Source organism: Ammospiza nelsoni, chromosome Z (genome assembly GCF_027579445.1).
Source record: "Ammospiza nelsoni isolate bAmmNel1 chromosome Z, bAmmNel1.pri, whole genome shotgun sequence".
Classification (NCBI taxonomy): domain Eukaryota; kingdom Metazoa; phylum Chordata; class Aves; order Passeriformes; family Passerellidae; genus Ammospiza; species Ammospiza nelsoni.
The window spans coordinates 19,470,159-19,490,794 of NC_080669.1; the positions used below are offsets into that span (position 1 = coordinate 19,470,159).

Sequence of the window (20,636 nt, forward strand, 5' to 3'; positions counted from 1 at the left end):
TAAGTTTGGGATGAAAATGGGATCCCTTGAGCAACTGTAAGGAAAATAAAAAGTTTAGCAGTGTATGCTTAGGCATGCAAACTGTGTTTTAAATGAATGTAGGATATAGAATACAGAAGCTAACTGGGCTGCTGATAAAAAGATTTGTAACAATATTCGAATTTATGTACTCACAGGCTTCAAATTCTGCTGTCAGAAAGGGGTAGTTCATACTTTAAACTATTTTTTAATGTTTTTTGTACAGACCAACAGTAGTGTCACGAACATTGCAAATTTATCTTTGCAACTGGAAAGTCTAGAAACAAAATTTCCCACCAAATTTGAAACCTCAATCTCTACAGTGAATAAGCATCAAAAAACCACTGTAAGAATAGGACATCTGAAAACACCCAGATACTCTTCAGGCTTTCAACAGCTGCATAGGGAATCTTGTTGCCAAACATTTAATTTCAGTCTATTTAGGACACATTTTGAAAAGATGGGAAACATTTACTGTTCCTAGACTTTGGAATTTTTGATGGTTTAAGGAGGAAGTGACAAAAAGAGGCAAGGGATCACAGCATACAGTAATGGATCACATTAAGTTAAGATAGATCACATTAAGAAGCTTAACTAAGTATTTTTAAGCAAAATACTTCACACAATTGAAACTAGCAGGCTATTACATTTCCTAAAGCATTTGGAGTTGCCTCTGTAATACTGATCTATGGTAAGGCTCCTCCTGTAGATTATGATAGCATGTTACATTATAAAAAAGTCACTGCATCCAATTATTAATGAATGTACAGCTCAGTGTACATTCATGAATGTACGGCTCAATGTACTGCTTTTAATAAAATAGGTTTGTAGACTGAAGTTAGTCTATTTCTGGCTGTAGCCTGAACACAACTGAGTAATTAACACTGCTTACTTAGGTCCTGATATGAGCAAGGTGCATCATAATAACAGACATTAAAGAAACCTTGTGATAGATTAGACCAATTTGTGTTACTGTAGTCTTCTTCTATCTTGGAAAGTCCAGCAGTTGGTGCTGACAGAAGTCTGTTTTGACTCCTTATTTAGTTCCTTAGGAAGGCATTTTATACTTGTCCTGAGCTTTGGCCTAAGTAGATCCAAAGTTTTGCCACTTCATAAAACCCGAGCCATGCCTAACAGCAATGCTTTAATGTGAGATGCTACTGTGTGCTGTTGGCTATTCTTTCTAAAATCTTCGTATCTTAGAAAAAGATGCCAAAAGAATTGTGTCATCTACTGAGAGACTTTAAATTCTTAGCAGAAGACACAGCTTCTCTTCAAGGGGCTCTTGAAATCTCTCAAATGTATACTTCAACTATTCCCCTGATAAATGAAATCAGGAACACTTAGCACGCAGATCAACTTAGTCAAAATGTACTACTGTAGATAGTAAGCCAGGTCCCAGTTGCATGCGAGGCACATACTTATTTTCAATGGCCTCTGGTCTCAAAATTTTTCTCAAAAATTTTTTATTGTACCCTGTGGATCTCATGTCTGACACATTTCCCACTACAGATATAACATTCTTGCACTGCAACAGTAATTTCATCCTGCTGACATTCCTAAGGAACTCTTCTTATTGATGACCCCAGCAGCAGATTGTGCAGTACCCTTACATGCATTTTCGTTTATGCATGTGGATACTGACAAGAACCACAATGGAGTTCTAAAGAGTGCCATTTAAAAGCAAAAGCAATTCCCCAATCGCTGCTTCCTCAGATGATGCTAGATCATGGATGGGTTGGTATCACAGTACCCTGTGGCAGCAGGTATCTTTCTCTCCAAACAATCCTGGCCTGCTTTGTTTATCTCACCTAACACTTAATGCTGCAGTCCCCAGAAGGATTTTTTGCTGTGCCTCATCATTTCTCTGCAAGTTTAAGTAAATTTTGTAATACCTTTTAATATACCATTTCTTGGGAGTTGCCAGAGTATGTTTATTAATATAAACATTAATTTTTGGTCTGAGAAATTCGTAACAATTTTCACGTAAAGAGATAATCTGTAACAGAGCAATCCCACAATAATAAACCAAAAATATTAAGACAAGTATAATTTCTGAAAATAGCACAGGTACAAACACAGTTGAAGAGCACAACATTAGAAAGCTGAAGCTTCAAGAACAATTGTATAGTAGGCAACCAAAATTCAACAGACAGGCACATTATTTCACAGACATGTTTCCTAAAGATAGTTTCTTAGATGCTTTCCCAGGAAGGGGTTCATCTATCAAGCACTGTAAATCACAAATAATTCGTTGGACTGCCTCATATATGAACCTCCAATAGATCAAATCAGAAAGTGTGTGACTCAGACCATGATCACAACTGTGAGGGTATTTATCTGGAAATCGATCCAAAGTGTAACTGTACAAGTGTGCAACTAAAGATCTGAGAGACAGAGTTTGCTGGAAGCAGTGTAGTAACTTAGTTCAGGTAGCTGGAGCAAACAAAAGTTAAGAGCGCTTGGTCACAAAATTCTTCACATCTAATATAGGCAGGTATCATGGGGTGTGGAGTTCATGTGCCAGAATTTTACCCCTTTTTTCCCGTTTTCCATTTTATTAGTCTAATGAAGAATGCAACTTAAACATTGATACTCTTTAGCTCATCTTAATTCTGAACCCAATTGTAACGCTTGCAGTAGTAGAAAATAACATTTCCATTTTCTGCTGAACATCTTAGATCTGCTGGAGTAAGTTGCAAACTATTATTTTCCCTGTCAACAGTCACCACAGTTACGAAGTTAAATCTGCTTCGTAAGACTTGACTTCAAATAGTTTGTGCAGTTTACAACAGAGTATTTCAGTTGTAAAGAGATCTGACCATTTTCTGGACAAAAATTAGAGCCTCTTATCAAGGACATTGTCCAAATGCCTCAAAACACTCAAAGCACTGACAGGCAGGGTTCACCAACCACCTTTAGGAAGCTTCTTCAAGCTTCTGCTGCTCAATCTGTTCTCTAGGTGTAGACAGCTCTCCCACTCTTCAAGATGACCTATTTTAATAATCTAGATTTCACAACATGGAATAAGACACCTGCTATTAACTAGTGGGGTATTCCTGTCCTTAGAAATTAAAAAGTCAAGATAAAGGCTTCTCTAGAAGTTCACGCCATTTTACAAGCTGCAAGATACAAATTTATGAGGGAAACACAACATCCATATGGCAGGTAGAGGTTCTACCCCTCAAAAAGTCATCTAGCCCTAGGTTAAAAGACGTAAGAGCCATAAAAGTTGTTTCAAAAGGAAGTGGAGAAAGCTGCTGAAAAATTTCCTTACCAGGCTATTTCACAAGGGTTAATATTAACTGAGGTAAACTAATAAGCTTGTGAAATGCACTGCTGAACTTAAGATCTCAGGGCCCCTCATCCACTGAAATAAACCCCACAGTGAAGAAACAGACGAATCATGCTGGAACACAGAATGTGTTTGGGGTGGGTGTCAGAGTTGACAGTCACTAAATAACAGCCATTTCCTACCTTTCTGTCTGGATGACCTGTAAGTACTGATATAGTTTGACTTCTTGGTGTCCTATTTTTTATGAGCAATGTCCAGACTCCTTGCAAAGTTTCTGTGCACTGATCACTTCAGAAAAGCAGTCCAATGACAAGCAGTGAAAAAAGTTTTATTTGCTCTGTATCTTGCAACAAGTTAATTAATCCACAGTATTTTCCCAAGTATAGTCTGTCATAAAATATGAACAAAAGCATCTTTTTTTCTGCATACACTGTCTTCCAAGTGCTAAGAAAATTATTATAACAGATTAAGAACAAACCTACAGCATTCTTTTACTTTAGCTGGTTCTGATACAGAGGCATACTTTTTTATTTGAGAATCAACTCCCAGAGACTTAGCTAATTGCACAGCATTTGTATCATCACTGATTAGCGTCCCAAGAGCCACAAGCAGTCTAAAAATAGCTTCAAGATCTTGAACAACTTCCATAACTGTGCTGATTACCGATAAACATTGAGCTTTGCCCTCAACGTTGTTGACTTTATGTAAACATACAGCATAGTTCAATGTCAGTGTGGCCAGTGCAATGTGGATGTTCTTATTATTGCCTGATTTCGTTTCTATTGCTTGTGTCATTATTTCATCCCTCTGTTCCATCATGAGCTTCTGGCCTGCATTGCTGACAAAACAATTGCAAAGAGCTCTAAGTGCCAACAGCTGGTTTGCTTGTTTGCCTTTAGGATTCAGAAATTTAAGAAGAAGGATGATAAACTGTACATGCTCCTTTTCACTGCAGAAGTTTTCATTCACAGTGGGATGCCTGACAGACAATCTAAGAATGTCTAGCGCTGGAAAGACAATATCTAAGAAACAAAACAAAACAAAATTTTAGTATTAATACTAAAATTATGTGTAAATTTATCAGTGAGTTTCTTTCAGATGCAGACCTTCTTAGCCCTGCAGGTTTGGGAACAGACAGTAACAGTTTCATGCGTAAGTAAAGCATAAATTGTTTCACATTCATAAAGACAAATATTGACAAATCCATTCTAGTCACGCTTCAATTATCATTAAAAAATCCATAATCCTTAATTTAGGATTAACACAGGGCTTTGCAGAAATCTTAAAATCTTTTCTTTGTCTAAAATCTCAAACTGATAACACTGAAGATAAGCACAAGATATGGTAACTAATCCAAAAAAGTCTCTGAAAGCTGAAAGTTCAGTGACTGAACACCCCTACATAGACAGCATCTCCCTTTGTCCTCATTCCATAACTTACAGTACAGTATAGGTACAAAACTGCTTACAAGAAAAGAAAATAAAAAATATATTCCAAACTGAAGAGCTGGAAATCATTGTAAGGAAACTGAACTGAAACCTTGTAACGTCCCTCCTTTCCCAGATTCTGAATACATATGTCTACTTGTATCTACTACTGGTATCCAATGCTTTCAACTAAATCAAAGCTAAACCTGCCCAACTACTTATCTTATTAGAGGTTTTTTTCCTGCACATATGCAGCATCTTCAGAATTAATGCCTTGTACAATACAAAGAGTCTGGAAAGTATGACATTGGCCATCACCAGCTCCTCTTTATGCAAAACTCTGTTTGATTAAGTGATATTATAAAATGAGCATGAATTTTTAATATTGAAATGTTTTTCCTATTAGTAAATCTTTAACTGCAATTTTAAAAAAGCAGTTAACTTTAACCATTCTCAGATATTTGTATATGCAAACAATCGTTTCTTCCAGAATGTGCTGTAACAACCAAAATAGCTTTTCCAAGCCATCATTGCTGACAATATTATTAAATGTAATTATATCACCTCCACTTCCATTCTTCCAGCATGTCATTTCACTAATGCAGTTTTGGTCCTATAGCATAGCATCAGTAACTTTTTGTCTACCATATTAAACAGGAGCTACTTTTGATTTTTTTCCCCCATAATTTATCTCATAATTTCATCTCTCATTTGCTAACAGCTTAGAATGCCAAGTTTGTACTTCCTTACTCTATTTCCTGACAAGTCTCACATCTTTTTGAGGATGGCCCTGCTAATGAAATAATCGTAATTGACTTTTATATCAAGTTTCCTCTTTATGTTAATTATTTTGCCAACAAAACTTGACAACCAATTACCAAATTTACCCCTGAAGCTGATCACTGCTGTCAGCACCTTTTATTCATCTTCTCTTTTCTGCTTGGGCTATCAAGTGTTTGGGACTGACTCACTGTAACATACAGCATGACAAGACTTTTCATTCATGGTGAAGTACTGATGAGATGACGCTAAACACAATTGCAAGAGTTTACCTTCTGGCCAGTTAATTGCTCTCCATAAAGTCTGAAGTTGCTGTGCTGTAGGTGTTTCCGTAGAGGTGTTGCATGTTGCAGACAGTAACTTTTCTAGGATTATCAAGTCATCTTCAGTAAGCTTATGTTCTTCAGCTGCACTGCCATTAAGTTCCTTTAATTTGCCTATAATACCAAAAGAAGAGGCACAACTTTCCCAAAACAGAACTTCAGAAATCGAGATCTCAAATGAAACACTACAAAAGCACTTTATAAACAAGTAACAACTATTGCAATTGAGTGGTTTTGGGGGGGGGAGGGGGGGGCAGATTTTTTAAAACATGTTTTCCAATTTGATAATTTCTCATTTCAAGATTTTAATTATCACAATGATTGCTACTAATAATTCCACTTTAAGAGTGCGACACAAAGATTCAGAATTTGTAGAAAAATTTTAGAAAATGCCTACATGAAGATAAAAATGCAGAAAGGCGTCATAAGAACAATAGAGCTTTCATAACTGAAATACAATTTATTTTTACTCTTTTATTAAGTAGTAAAAAGGTTAAAGGTCTATGTTCTTAGTGTGATCACAATTTTTTTATTTTTACTTCAATCATGTGATCATGTTTTGCTTATGACATGTGCTATATTCAATCTTCAGTGTGATTTAAAAAACAAATCATTAGATTATTGTAATGGATCTAGCATTAAGGAAATGTTTTTTTCAAAAAGCTCAGTCAAATTACTTCAAAAATATTTTAAAAAATCCTTAATATTAAAACACTGACCCAGTATCTGTGTAGGATTGGCCTGGTCAAAGGTGACCGCATCTTTCTTCGGAAAATAAATATTTTCAACTTTAGCTGCAGCTGACTGGTAGGCATCCATTCCTACAGAAGGGCAATACAGAGCATTCAACAGTGTACCAAGGTGTCTGATATAGAATGATGTCCTAGCCGTAACTCTCTACTGCTGGACATTACTTGGAAAAATATCTCTTGAGAAAAACCCTGAATGTCTATCCAAACAGCTGTCATTTCTTACATTATTTTTACATTCAGGGGTTAAAACTGAAAGCAGTATCTTCACAAACTGTTCCCCCCTCATGTATAAGTTTACAAGTTGAAATTATTAACAGTCATTTCTTAATTATGTGAACTAAATACACAGTCACTTATAGCAACAGCTACTGTAGTTAACACATAAAAATGGCAAGGATCTTTTTAGGAAAAATATCCCTTTTGCCCCTGAAATCTTGTATTTTTATTATTTTCATAATGAAACTGTTTACATATTAGAAGACATTACATTGCAGACATGACCAAGTTAGGGCACATGCAATAGTAGCCTGAAATGTCTTTTTTAATGAGCAATATAAAGCTTTTATCAGCACCCATTATTATTTCTTAAACTCACAGGTCTAGTGGCTGATATTGCATAATGCCCATTAACTATGTATCAGTTTCTCTGATCAACAACACAACTACTAGGAGATCAATAATCCTCTAAGATTATTATTATTATACATTTTAAAGCTTGTGTGCATGATTCCTGCATGCAAAGGAAGGCTCTCTTATCCCACTTTTATGATTAATTTCAGAGAATAAGCAGCTTCAATCTGCTATTTTTGATAAAGTATGAATTTGCATCAATGCAGAATTCATGTTAGAGAAAAAAAAAACAAACCCAACAATCAGGAATGTTTTTCACTGGCAGACATTTTCTCTTACCTGTAAATGGATCAACGCCGCCCACTGGAGGAACTGTGTTTGATGCTGAACCAGGAACGTACCGACCAGCTCCTAACAAAGATGTCAAGTTTTTAAACACCACCACCAATAAAGAGGTTATGTATACCTGTATTTAGTTACTACTTTTCAAACAAAACTATTAAAAATTATTTTTCTGCACTAAAGGAATTACGAAGTAGTGTTCAACACCTCTTTAAGGATTAAATCTCAATGCCTGTGTGAGGATGTTGGTGATGACAGCATTCACAAGTTGTGAGCTCACAGCTGGGAGACACTGTGTCATCACTGTGGGACACTGTGGGATCTCTGGCACTCACAGGTGAAGAAGGCTTCAGCACAGCAGATACCTTATCTATGACAAGTTCCAGCAGGAGGGCACACTGCCCTGGCAGTGACTCTCCTGTAGGAGTTGGACTCTTTCACACTGAGGCCTCAGTGAGGCCTCCATCTGCAGAGACCACAGAGCCACAAAAGCCATGGAGGAGAAACAGCTGGACACAGAAGCCTGTCAAGACGGGGAAGTAACAGCACAAAGGCTTCTGCTCTATCAGTGGATCTGCAACTGCAGAGCAGGCAGCGAGCGCTCTGGCACTGGTGTGGACCAACACCCAGCAGTGATGTGTTACAAGCCAGCTGAAACTGCACCTCATGTCTGCAAAAACATGAAAGGCAAGCAGCAGTGATGGGAAGCAGAGTAACCTCCTGCATGGTGGGGAGGCACCTGCCTATGCATATGGCCTGGTAACTTGTGTGGTATATGTCTGCTGGGGCAAGGACTCAGGATGCCAAAGAGACACTGCCAAGCCTTGCCTGGCCTTCAGACTATTACCCTGCTACTCTTCCACATGACAATCAATGGTTTTGCCAAGGAGGTATTGGAGGATTTCAAGAGTGATTAGAGGGCTCTGAGAACAAGGCTGAAGAGTTCAGGCCATTTCTTTGTTACTCTGAACAAAGCAGAAATGCTTGAATACAAATGGACTTATCAAGTGGGTCCGCAACTAACTGCATGGCTGGTTTTGCAGGCAAGATCTTGGCATCAAGTGATTACAGGAACCTCCTTGAGGACTAAGAGCTCCTAATCAGGGATGGGAGAAGTCTACCAATGCAGGGCTGGAACTAGGAATGTTTTTGCAAACACAATTACTAAATTAGTGAGGAGGACTTTACAATAGCTATACCAGTGAGGATCAGAATATAAAATAGGGGGAGCATGGTACCAATAAAGACATGTAAAAAAACCAAGTAAAAATGAATATAGAGAACTACCTCTATAAATATACCTAATCTTGTGTGGTTCATGACTATGAAGTCTGGCAAAACAAAAGGTTTAGGTCCTTACTCTTCTGCTGTAGTGGACAGAGTGACATGAGGCAGACCCAACAGCAGAGGGCTTACCTCAACTGAACAGATCTCCGTATGCTTTGCAGTGGCAGAGCCCACTTTACCAGGCTGTTCCACACTACTGCCCCAAACAGAGAACTGTAAGAAACAGCTGTCTGGGGCTAAACACATAATGCAACAGAAAACGACTGAAATGCGTATCTTAAGTGCTAGCCAGAAGACAGATATGAATTTCCCATTACCTGTAAATGGGTCTGCTCCAGGTATTGCACTTGATCCAGATGAAGAGCCTGGAACATAACGTCCAGCACCTAGTCAAACAGTCAGAAAAGCAATGACTATTAAACACACCTTGCTGTTATTAAAATCCAGAGAGGGGTAACAAAGCTGGTGAAAGGTCTGGACTGCCTATTCTAAGAGGAGCAGCTGAGGGAGTTGGGGTTGTTTAGCCTGGAGAAGAGAAGGCTCAGGGGACACCATACCTCACTCTACAACTTCCTGAAAGATGACTGTAGCCAGCTGGAGAATGGCCTCTTCTCCCAGGCAATGTGATAGGCAATGTGATAGGAGGAGAGGGCATAGCCTTAAACTGCACTGGGGGAGGTTTAGGTTGGACATGAAGAAGAATTTTTTCACAGAAAGGGTGATTAGATACTGGAATGAGCTGAGCAGGGAGGTCGTGGAGGTGTTAAAGGGAAGACTGAATGTGTGGCACTTAGTACCATGGTCTAGCTGACATGGTGCTGTTCAGTTATAGGTTAGACTTGATCTCAGAGGTCTTTTCCAAACTAATTACTTCTGGGATAACTGCAACTCTCAGAGTTACATATAAACGAACAAGCCTGTATTCCCATTTTCAGTCCCTTGCAAGAAAAAGATTTAGCTCAATTATGTTAATGCTATTTTCTTCAAAAATTCAGCTTTGTGAAATTAATTGAATTAGTTTGTTTTGTAGATGTGATAAGCTAAATATAATTGATTAACAATGGTTTAGCTTATCAGTAATCAACTTGTTCTAGTTCCATTTCCTGCCTGAAAAAGGTTCACATTTATGTATTTGGACTAATTCTCTGGCTAAATTTTTGTATTTTATTAATTGCCCTAACAGCATCTGGCACTTTTTGTATGAAAACTGGACTTTTCTTTCACTGGAAAAAAAAGACTAGACTGAAAAATACGACTGGCTTGATTAGAATTTTGCTGAATATTCTTTGTTTTTTGGGTTTTTTTTTCAGAACAAAAAAAAAAAAACCTTTGCCCTCAATCATTTAAAGATATGAAAGTATCTGTAGAAGAAGTTCAAGACCTACAACACTGAAGTCTGTCTGCATAGACAATGCTATGATGCTCAACAAGGACAAGTACTGGGTCCTTCCCCGGGTCACAACAACCCTGTGGAGAGATACAGGCTGGGGGCAGAGTGGCTGGAAAGCTGCCCAGAAGAAAAGGATCTGGCAATGCTGATCATCACCTGCCTGACCATGACCCAGGAGTGTGTCTATGTGGCCAAGAAGGACAACAGTACCTTGGCTTTTATCCCAGCAGGACCAGGGCTGTGACTGTCCTCTGTACATGGCCCTGGCAAGGCCACACCTCAAATCCTGTGGTCAGTTCTGGGCCCCTCATGACAACAAACACATTGAGGTATTGGAGGCAAGTCCAAAAAAGGGCAATGCAGCTGGTGAAGGATCTGGAGCACAGGTCTTATGAGAAGCACCTGAAGGAACTGGGGATGTTTAAGTGGCGCAGGTGGACCTTACTGCTCTCTACAAGAATTTGAAAGGTATCAAGGTGGGCGTCAGTCTCTTCTCCCAGTAAACGGATGCAAAGAAGTGGTCTCAAGCTGCACCAGGAGAGGTTTAGATTCGATATTAGGAAAAAGTTCTATACTGGAAGGGTGGTCTGGCATTGGAATAGGCTGTCTAAGGAAGTGTCTGAATCATCATCTCTGAAGTATCCAAAGAACTATGCAAATATGAGGATATGATTTAGGGGTGAACATGGAAGTGGTCAGTTAATGACTGAACTCAATATTCTTAGAGGTCTTTTCCAATCTTAGTGATTCTATGGAAGTGAAATGGATTGGAACAACCGTGGCCAGAGCATGGTGGCCAGTGCTACTACATTTACTGGAAGCCAGCCACTGGTGGTGTACCCCAGGAGTCAGTACTGCATCCAGTTCTGCTCCACATCTTCACTAATGATGGTATCGAAGATCAGTCAGAGTGTGCTGAAGACACAAAACTCGGAAGAGTATCTAATGTCATCATTTAAGTTTAAAATATTTACCTGTAAATGGATCTGAAAATTGATTACTTGTAGTGAACAGTGTTTGCCCCTTAGTGTTGTCCATAATAAACTTGGCCACCTGATCCAGAAACATAGGATTTAAATCATTCTTTTGCAGGAAGTTGTATGCAGTCAGCCAGGGATCATCAGTGATATTATATGGCAGTTTGTAGGAAGGCCCATTTTCATTTACATCAATGGTGAAAACATAGTCATATTCCTTTAAGTGGAATAAAAATAAAAACACATTAGAAATCTTCCAGCACTTTTTACATAATGATCTATTAAATGTAGTCTAACCTAAGCCTAAAAATTTCAACCACTGCTACTTCCAGAACATATCAGCAATACTCTCCTGAGAGACTGCAAGTAAACATTTGCTGATTTAGGTTAAACACTAAACATTACTTAGCAATAGCCAAAACATCAGTGTGTTGTAACACTGTTGCTATACTATATCCAAAACACACAGCATTGTACCAGCTGCTAAGAATACAAACTGTGTCTCAGTCAAAACCATCACAGACTTAAGCCTGTATTTTCCAGAATTCTCTGCTCAAGAAGAGCAGAGTAAAACAACATATCATTGTAATTAGTGTACACATATATTACAAAGTAAAGATGCATCAGGTCACTTTCACTGACACCTCCGGCTCCCTCCAACGCTATAGAGCAATCAATTTGATTGATTGCTTGATTTGATTTCTTCTCTCAAGAAATTTGACTCTTAAAAGCACACTTCTAATGCTAGCAAATGACTTCCTAATGCTTCTTTAAAATCTGTGAGAGTGAAAATCAGTATTTTGGAGGCATTTCTTCTGTGGTGGACCCTGACAAGCTTTTCTGTGTATATTTCTGTAAAGGAAACATTTTTTAGCTTATATGTCTTTAGGTTAGTTTACCTTTAAGTTCAATAGTTACTATAGAGAAGCAGGACAGAAAGTCTGGTACCTAACATTTTAGGTAAGTCTTGTATTATAAAGTTCATTTCCTTTGGGAAGGATATTTAAACTAACTTCTTAAGGTATTAACAATACATACAATAGAACTTGACAACTTCTCTACTAATGGTTTACCTTTCTCCAAAATAATTTGTGTCCATTAGCTTGCTCATTTTACAAAATGTGTTTTCTAAGTAATATACTGTACTCACTTAGACTTCTACCTCTGATATCAAAGGTATCCAAAAAAATCGTGTTTTCTAATACAGATATTTTTTAAATACCTGTTTTCTAAATTATATTTTATCTGAACAAAGACCAGTTACTGAGGAAAGAATGAAACAAATTAAAGTTTGCACATACCTTTCCTTCAAATAAAACTTTTCCAGACGTTTGTTGTGTGGCTCCAGAAGAACCAACAACATCACCGATCTTTATCCATCTTCCTTCACTTACACTCCATTGATATGCTTCTACTTTCCCATTATCTTTAATAAGCCGTGTCTGTCCATCTCTTGTTCCTGTAGGCAGGAATTTAAACAATTTCAAGGATATTATTTACTTTAGGAGAGAAAAATATTCAAATGGTGCTCAGCATTAAAAATTTTAAAATAGTTCAACAACACTTGAAACAACAGCACAGCAGATATATGGTTTAACCCCAGATGGCAACTAAGCACCACACAGACACATTCACTGGCTTCATGGTTGGGGTGCAGGAAAGAATGAGATGAACAGAAGTGAAAAATTTGGCAATTGAGATACAATTAAAAAGGTAAATCAAAAACTACATGCAAAAAGGTAAATCAAAAACTACAAGCAAAGCAAAACAAGGAATTCATACAGCACTTCCCAAGGGCAGTCAGGTGTTCAGCTGTCTCCAGAGGAGCAAGGCTCCATCAGGCTCAACAATTCCTTGGAGAGACAAACGCCAACACTCCAAACCCCTCTCACTCCGTATCCCCTCTCACTTCCTTCTTCTTCCCCCTAGTCTATATGCGGATGGGTATGGGGATATTCCTTGGATCAGTTGGGGTCAGCTGTCCCAGCTGTGTCCCCTCCCAGCTCCCTGCACACCCTCGGCTCCTCACCGGTAGGGTGGTGAGGAGAAGCAAAGGCCTTGGCTCTGTGTAAGCCCTGCTCAGCAATAACAAAAACAATGCTGTGTTATCAGCCCTGTTTTCAAACACAAATCCAAAACACAGCCTCATAATAGCTACTATGGAGAAAATCAACTCTATCCCAGCAAAAACCAGACAAAATACTACATCTCACAACAAGAATATCAGATTTCTTAAGGAGCATTTTACAATTATGGTAACAGTATCTGCCAGCCGACTAAGTGGCCAAACCAATACTTAGGTCAAGTACTTTAGAAGTTTATCAGCTTCTCAGTGAGATACCAATTAAGAAAAGTGACATTCTCCCATAGTCTAACAAGATGCAAAGTTTCATGTGGATCTAAGATCTACGCCACTTCCTAATCATAGCCAAGGGCTGAAGTCACCGGTTACTTCACCTTGGGAAAAAGTATTTGTCTGTTTAAGAATAATGTTTACTACTGATTCTACTGCATTCTCAAGTACCTACACAGTGTGAACCGAGCCCATCAAGACCACCTTTCAAGCCAAAAGCTAAAGCAGAAAATTTGTATTTCTACTTTTATTAAGAAAAAAACCTGCATGTTCAGTATTCCTTTTACAAATTACCTGTTTCACATACTCTTGGTACAGCTGGCAGAACAGATAGAAAATATCTCAAACATAATGTAGCATCAATTCCACCTTTTTCTAAATTATCTCATATGAGAATAAGAAAACCCCCAAAACCAAAAAACCTTGAGTCCTGTTTCCAAAAGAATCTGTGAAAGGATACCAGAGCAAAATTAAGCCATTTTCTTCGGTAACCCTATCAAAAGGGATTAAAGCTTTAATTTGAAACCATCAGATGCTTCAATACCTCCAACCAATATTTGGAGGCACCTCTGACATGACAGAAGTATAGTAACTTACCAGGATCCTTAAGGTGTTCTCTTCCAGGAAGGTCATCAGCATTGATATCTCCTAAATCACCAGTTTTAGGGTCAATGGATGCTTGGGCAAGCTCATTTTCAAAAGCCTGAATCTCTTCAGCACTTGCTGTACGTTCCAAGGACTCTGTAAACACCCTTATAATTCCATCACTGAATGGAGAGAAAAGATTAGAATAGAAATACTATTTTAAATGTCATTGTGATATTTTGTGATAAATTCTAATGGTGACTTCTATGCCACAATAAACCATCACTATTTTCAATTACCCCTCCCAATTATAGCTATGAAAGGAATTCACTCTCATACTAAAACCATACAGAGAAGGAATCAAGCAGGTAACCCTGTCTTCAGAAACACTTTAATGTCAAGATACAATATGCTTATGCAAAGTGTTTTTATACCATGTTTTCTAAATTTATTCTCAAGTCTATTCATGATTTACCACATTTCCAAAGAACTCACTCTACCTCTATGAATGACATTAAAAAATTACTTCATGGATGTAGTGCAGTGCATGTTTAAATTTAACACACATACACTCTGATGGCTTTATTTTTAAATATAAATGAAACTGACATCCAAAGTGATGCTGGCGATTTCTTCAAGGATTATCAGATTTGGATTTACAAATATATTGAAAGTAAAACTTGGGATACCTTGCACCAACTACGATGTCACCATTGTCTAAGACACAGCAGCACCACACAGACTGAGCTGGAAGTCTGATTGTTTGAGCACATTCCCCTTGTTTCCAGATTCTAAGAGATCTATCCTCTCCAGTTGTTACAAAATCTGAAAATAAAAAGATGTAAAAAAGTTCTAAAGTACAATTTTAGCACACTATGATAATGGATGCTATTCTGAAACTAGGTATCTAAAAATCACAACAGTAAAAGAATCTTTCTGCAATTTAGTAGTTCTCTCAATTACAAGTAGAGAGTAAAAACACCCCACTGTTCATTTGCCTTCTCAAAAAATTCAAAGTGCATAAATTGCAGATTAAGCAGCCAAACAGTGAATAAAACTGTGCCCAAGACAAAAAAGATCCCTTCATCCTTTAAAGGGCTTGAACAATTTTATACTCATCATAGTTTTATCTTGCACTACAGTTGCTTAAGTTCACATTTGTTTTAAAATGAGTTTTGGAAGGTAAGCCTGCTTTATCAGGAAACACACATAAAGCAATTTTAAAAGTCTACAAACTACTCAATGAGGGATTTTAAGGCACAGGAGGTCTACAATATATGTACTACCCCATACACATGCACTTGACCTATTGAACAAATGTGCAAGCGTCCAATACTCCCCACAAAGGTCACTGACTTGGAATTTCTTCTGCAACTGGCTCAACAGTTAGTTCTGAACCTCTAAATCTCTAACTCTGAAAACAAACGTAATTAAGCCTCATAACAAGAAATTCTTAACCTAAACTACATTGTGGAAGTATTTAAATTTACATTATCTCAAACTGGCATGCCACACATTACTATTTTACTACTCTGCAACAGCACTGAAATACAGGTGGCAGCCAAGACAACAGTTTTGCCTACTGTTTCATCTAAGTTTTACTTAAGCTTTCAATCAGGAATAACCCAGGACCTTTCATCCCACATACTGCCAGAGCAATTTTGACAGCAGTGCAACTTGGAGTCAATCTCAATGTATTTTATTTTTTCCTTACACCTAGTGCAAATAGGTGTATTTTCTTACACTTATTTGCACTAGGTGTAAGAAAAAAATTAAACGCTACTGGTGTTCTTCAGTTGTGGCTGTGGCACAGAAAATCAGAATACACACCCTCTCATTTCATTTTGAAAAATCTCGTGTAACAGTTGGGAAGGAATCCTACCTTTACATCGAGGGAAGACAGAAATGCTGTATATGTAATTTGTATGTCCATAATACACCTGCAGACACTCGCCAGAGATCTGCCATCTTCGAACACTAGCATCATTAGCACAGGAAAGGAACTCCATTTCACTGAGAATAGCTAAACCTCTCACACAATCTTCATGTCCTTTACAAAAGGAAGAGAAAATTTTAATGCAGTTATTGTCTCCATTAGCAGCAGTATACCATTTCTGTATAGCTCACATCTAAATCCAGGCAAAAAATCTTTGTTGGAACAGTTAGAAAAAAAAAATTCCTCACAATTCTGTGAAAAATATCTTGTTTTTAGAAGTCATGTGGCCTCTGGACATATAACTACTTCAAGAAGTAGTTTACTTTCAAAATCCTGCCTAAATATTGTTCAGTTTATCTATGCTTTCGTAAGATTTTAATGTTTGTTCTCTTTTGACAAGAACAGACCACACCAATGAAATTATCAACTGCAGCAACATTTACCAGTGAATGTTCTTTCACATCTGCCTGCCTTCCACAGTTTTATAGTTTTGTCAGCTGAACCAGTCAACATTAATCCCTGTTCTGGAAGTATCTTCACTGCCCATATTGCAGCTGTGTGACCCTGCAAAAAACCCAACATTGTTAAGACATGTCAGAATCAAATTCAGAGTAGTTATTTCACATTCACGTAGAGGAACTTCATACCTGTAATGTCATCATACATCTGTCATTCAACCAGACTTTTGCTGTTGTATCCCATGATCCACTTAATAATGTGCCAAATTTCCCAGATGAAAGGCTGCAAACTGGAATGAACATTTAAGTCAGAACTGACAAGTACCCTGCACTGCCACAAATCTTAAGTAATTTCAAGAGATTTATTTAAGAGGATTTATTTGGTATTAGTAGCATATTTAGTGTTGAGGACTCTAGAGAAGAATTAAGTGAACTGTACTTGCACTGCAACCCAGAAAGAAGTTGCTTAAAATTCTCTTAATTTTACGTTTAAAAAATTGAAATATTTTTGCCATTCATATTTTTATACTTCTCTCAGTCACAGATCTCTTCTCTTGGACTAGAATATGATGACAAACAGGTGAGATAACTAGCCAAGACATACAATTAATGCAAATAGGACATTTTTAAGAGACAGAAAGGTATTAATTGATGTCTTCAAGAAGTTATTTCATATGAAAAACACTTAGCTCACCTTCTTGGAGGGCAAAATACTACCACCAAGAAACTGTGGTGAGATTCAAAGATTTAGTAGAAAGGTAATCTGCAATTTACACAGCATAAAGCTCTGTATTTAAAGCACCAATTAATATTAAATACTCATCTAAGTAACAAAATGGGCAGAGGAAGTTTATTTAGGAAGCTCATTTTTTTTCCACTTGTATCAGCTTTGACAAAAAAATTAATACATGAAGAAGAAAAGTGCAATTCTTGACAAAAGAGTAATCATTCTGTCAATTGCCAGGAATTTAGAGAGACAGTGAAAGTTCAAACATTCATCAGGACAAACTTTGAAGTCCTCGCAATGAATGGTCACTGCATGAATTAAGATTATAAAATCCTACTTGCAGAGAACATAATTAAACAGTTTGCTACATTAGATACCAAATAAATCAAAACTGAGTTTCATAAATTTGATTTCAGTTCCTCTCTAATAAATCATGTTAACTTTTATGCAAAAATCCCCAAAGTACAATTACTACATACCTGTGTTTTTATGACCCTTAAGGACGTAAAGAGGAGCTGAGTTGTCAACTGTGAAAATGCAAATATTATGATCATTGCCACCAGTTGCAATCAGCCCACGAGGGTAGAGGTCACTTGGAGGTATGATGCACACGCAAGATACAAAATTTGAGTGGCCACTCATACAGTGCATCTCAGTAAAACCCCTGTTAAGACTAAAACATAGATAATAATCAGTTTAGAATCATGACAGAAACAGCACTTTGAGTAAATTACAGCTCTTATTAATTAACAACCATGCTTGTCTTGTGCTGAATAAGTACTATAGATGGCCTAGAAAGAATGAAATTTAAGACAAAAATTACATCCCAGAATGTCGCAGACATTTTTTCATAGAAATCCTTTCTTTGGGATTTGTTCATCTTCTGGGAAGCTGAGGCCCCAGAAGAAGAATGTAAACAATTGTTATCGGCTGGTGTGGAATGCAACAGGTGCAGCTGTGATTGGTCCTCTGTGAGTGTTTGGATTTGCTGACAGGAGAATTTGTCCTTACTTTCTGCTTTGTTATTCATTCTTTCCTATTCTATTCTTAGCTTAGCAGCCTCTGCAACTTCTCTATTTATTCTTTTTAGTATAGTAATAATGTATTATATATCATATATCAATAAATCCAGCCTTCTGATCATGAACCAAGATTCTCGTCCACTTCTCTGACCCTGAAGACCTCATCAGGTCACTGTAATACCAGAATTCTTCCCCATACCCAATACTAAAGCTTTCCACTTATTTTTCAATGTAGTGATAGGCCTGGAAGGACTTTTGTTCTTTCTTGCTCATTGGCAAACACTCTGCCAAATTTGATGATAAATAGCTACAGTTTGTCTTTATACCATCTTTTTTTTTTGTCTGAAAACTCAAATGTATGTCCAAGTACATGCTAAAGTAAGAGCACAGAAATGTAGTTTACTGCCAGCCAAGTGTATTCAGCCAAGTAGCCTCTTCATTAGGAGCACTACAGAGGAATAAAAGTTAAACAGATCATAACTGACTCAACCACCACCTTCATTTCTTCATCCTCAGCCAATCTCAGCAGTTACAGCACTAATGGAAAAAAGCTACTTATTCCCATAGAATAAACATGTAGGTTGTGGTGTTGTGTGCTTGTTATGTTTGCCTGTGTTTATTCACCCTCCTTCAAAAACAAAAGCTATCACATGATATCATACCGTTTTCCTTCAAACCCTAAAGCTTGGCAAGCTTGAAATATGTAAGAAAATCACAATACGCTCTAGATTCTAAAAGATCTCCCCTTGATGCACATAGAACAAATCACAGGAGCAACATCTCTTCTTGAAAAAGCTGAACCAAAACAGCACACAGCAGTGTGCTCATCCACTGAACCCTGACTACTGTAGTCCCTGAGCCTTCAAAGCAGAGAAGCATAATCAATACCAACATTTGCAGTTGATACAAGTAAGTTATGTCTTCTTCCTCACAAAGTTCTCAAAAACTGTGGGTTAGAACTAAATTCCTTTCCTCCTGCAAATTTCTGTGCAATTTAGCAAGTTCTTTGTCTTGTGATAAGAGACTCAGTAAGACCCACTTAATAAGATTAGTTTTCCTTCACCTCAGTCACAGAGCTCCAGAGAGCAATACGAAGAGACATGTAAGAACTCAGCAAATTTGTCAATTATTTCTATTTTACATGAAGGCAATGGGAAGAACATCCATGCCTAGTAACTTCAGAATACAGATCACAATACACAACTATAGTCTGGGAGGAGGTACATCCTGTAGCTTCCAGCAATACCCCACATCGCCTACACACATCGCTTAGCAGTGTATCTGGTCTGCTTCTGGTCAAGGCAATATGCTGAAAATTTGACTCTGTGTATTCAACTACACAAATTAGTAGGAGACATATTAGTGGAATATCAGAAAAATTAATCTTGGGGTATTTTTTCTTTTTCTATGTCTTTGTGTATTTAATTTTCTGTACAGTTTTTTTTCATACTCCATTTAATACTTAAAGAAGCTTGTTTAACAAGGGTGAGAAAGGATGGAGTTGTTTTGTGTGCTTTTTTCCAAAGCACAGTGCCTTACTGTCAAAATAGCAGCACTGTTACTTGGCAGGATTACTTGGGCACTGAATACTATGAGGTAGAAACAACGTTATTGATACCACTTAGAAAAAAAGACGCCTAGAACTAATGGCATTGTTCCCATTTCCAAAGCACACTATAACATAGATGTGTAGCAAACGGCTTTAAAACATACAACTTTCCCAAAGGCATGCAGAAGTTAGGCCTGCTCAGCCTGGAAAAGAGAAAATTACATGCAGACCTCATAGCAACCTTCCAGTATCTAAAAGGGCCTACAGGGCCCCTTCAGAGAAGTTGCGGATATCCCATTCTCGGGAGTGCTAAAGGCCAGGATGGACAGGGCTCTGAGCAAAGTGTTCTGGTGAAAGGTGTCCATGCCCGTAGCTGAGGGACTGGGACTAGCTGATCTTGAAGGTCCCTAACGTGACTCTCTACAAGTGACAATGCCAACCACGAGCGCCGCCTGCGAACAGGCTCCCGCCGTCCGCCACCTCTCTCGGCCCCACCGATTGTGCCGGCAGCCCCTGAGGAGAACTCAACTGCACGGACGAACTCGGCGGGGCACGGGCGGAGCCCCTGTGGCGCCACCTCCACGCTCTCCACCGCGGCCCAGCACTCACCCATCAGGGGCCCAGAGCCGCGCGGTTCTGTCCCGCGAGACAGACACGAAGCTGCCTTCCGGGAAGAGGCCGCGGGTGAGGCCGCGCACGTCCTGCCCGTGCCCCAGCAGGGAGCAGCGCAGCCGGAACATGCTGCCCTCACCCGCCATGGCGACAGCGCCGGCCTGACACAGCACGGACTGCGCGCCGCCGGAAGTCGTGCCGGATGTGCCGTCACAGGGCGCGCCGCCGGACAG

At 38.4% G+C, this 20,636-nt stretch overlaps 1 protein-coding gene across 1 annotated transcript; it reads right to left on the bottom strand.

Annotated features, from left to right (window-relative positions):
• Positions 1–3,620: 3,620 nt before the first annotated feature.
• PLAA (phospholipase A2 activating protein) lies at positions 3,621–20,614 on the bottom strand. The gene is made up of 14 exons (XM_059492523.1): positions 20,401–20,614; positions 17,700–17,893; positions 16,683–16,783; positions 16,479–16,599; positions 15,982–16,149; positions 14,789–14,924; positions 14,112–14,281; positions 12,463–12,620; positions 11,159–11,378; positions 9,112–9,180; positions 7,505–7,576; positions 6,563–6,664; positions 5,793–5,957; positions 3,621–4,335 (listed from the first exon to the last, which is right to left on the bottom strand). The coding sequence occupies exons 1-14, from the start codon at positions 20,547–20,549 to the stop codon at positions 3,770–3,772; spliced, it is 2,391 nt and encodes a 796-aa protein (XP_059348506.1). The 5' UTR covers positions 20,550–20,614; the 3' UTR covers positions 3,621–3,769.
• Positions 20,615–20,636: the final 22 nt, after the last annotated feature.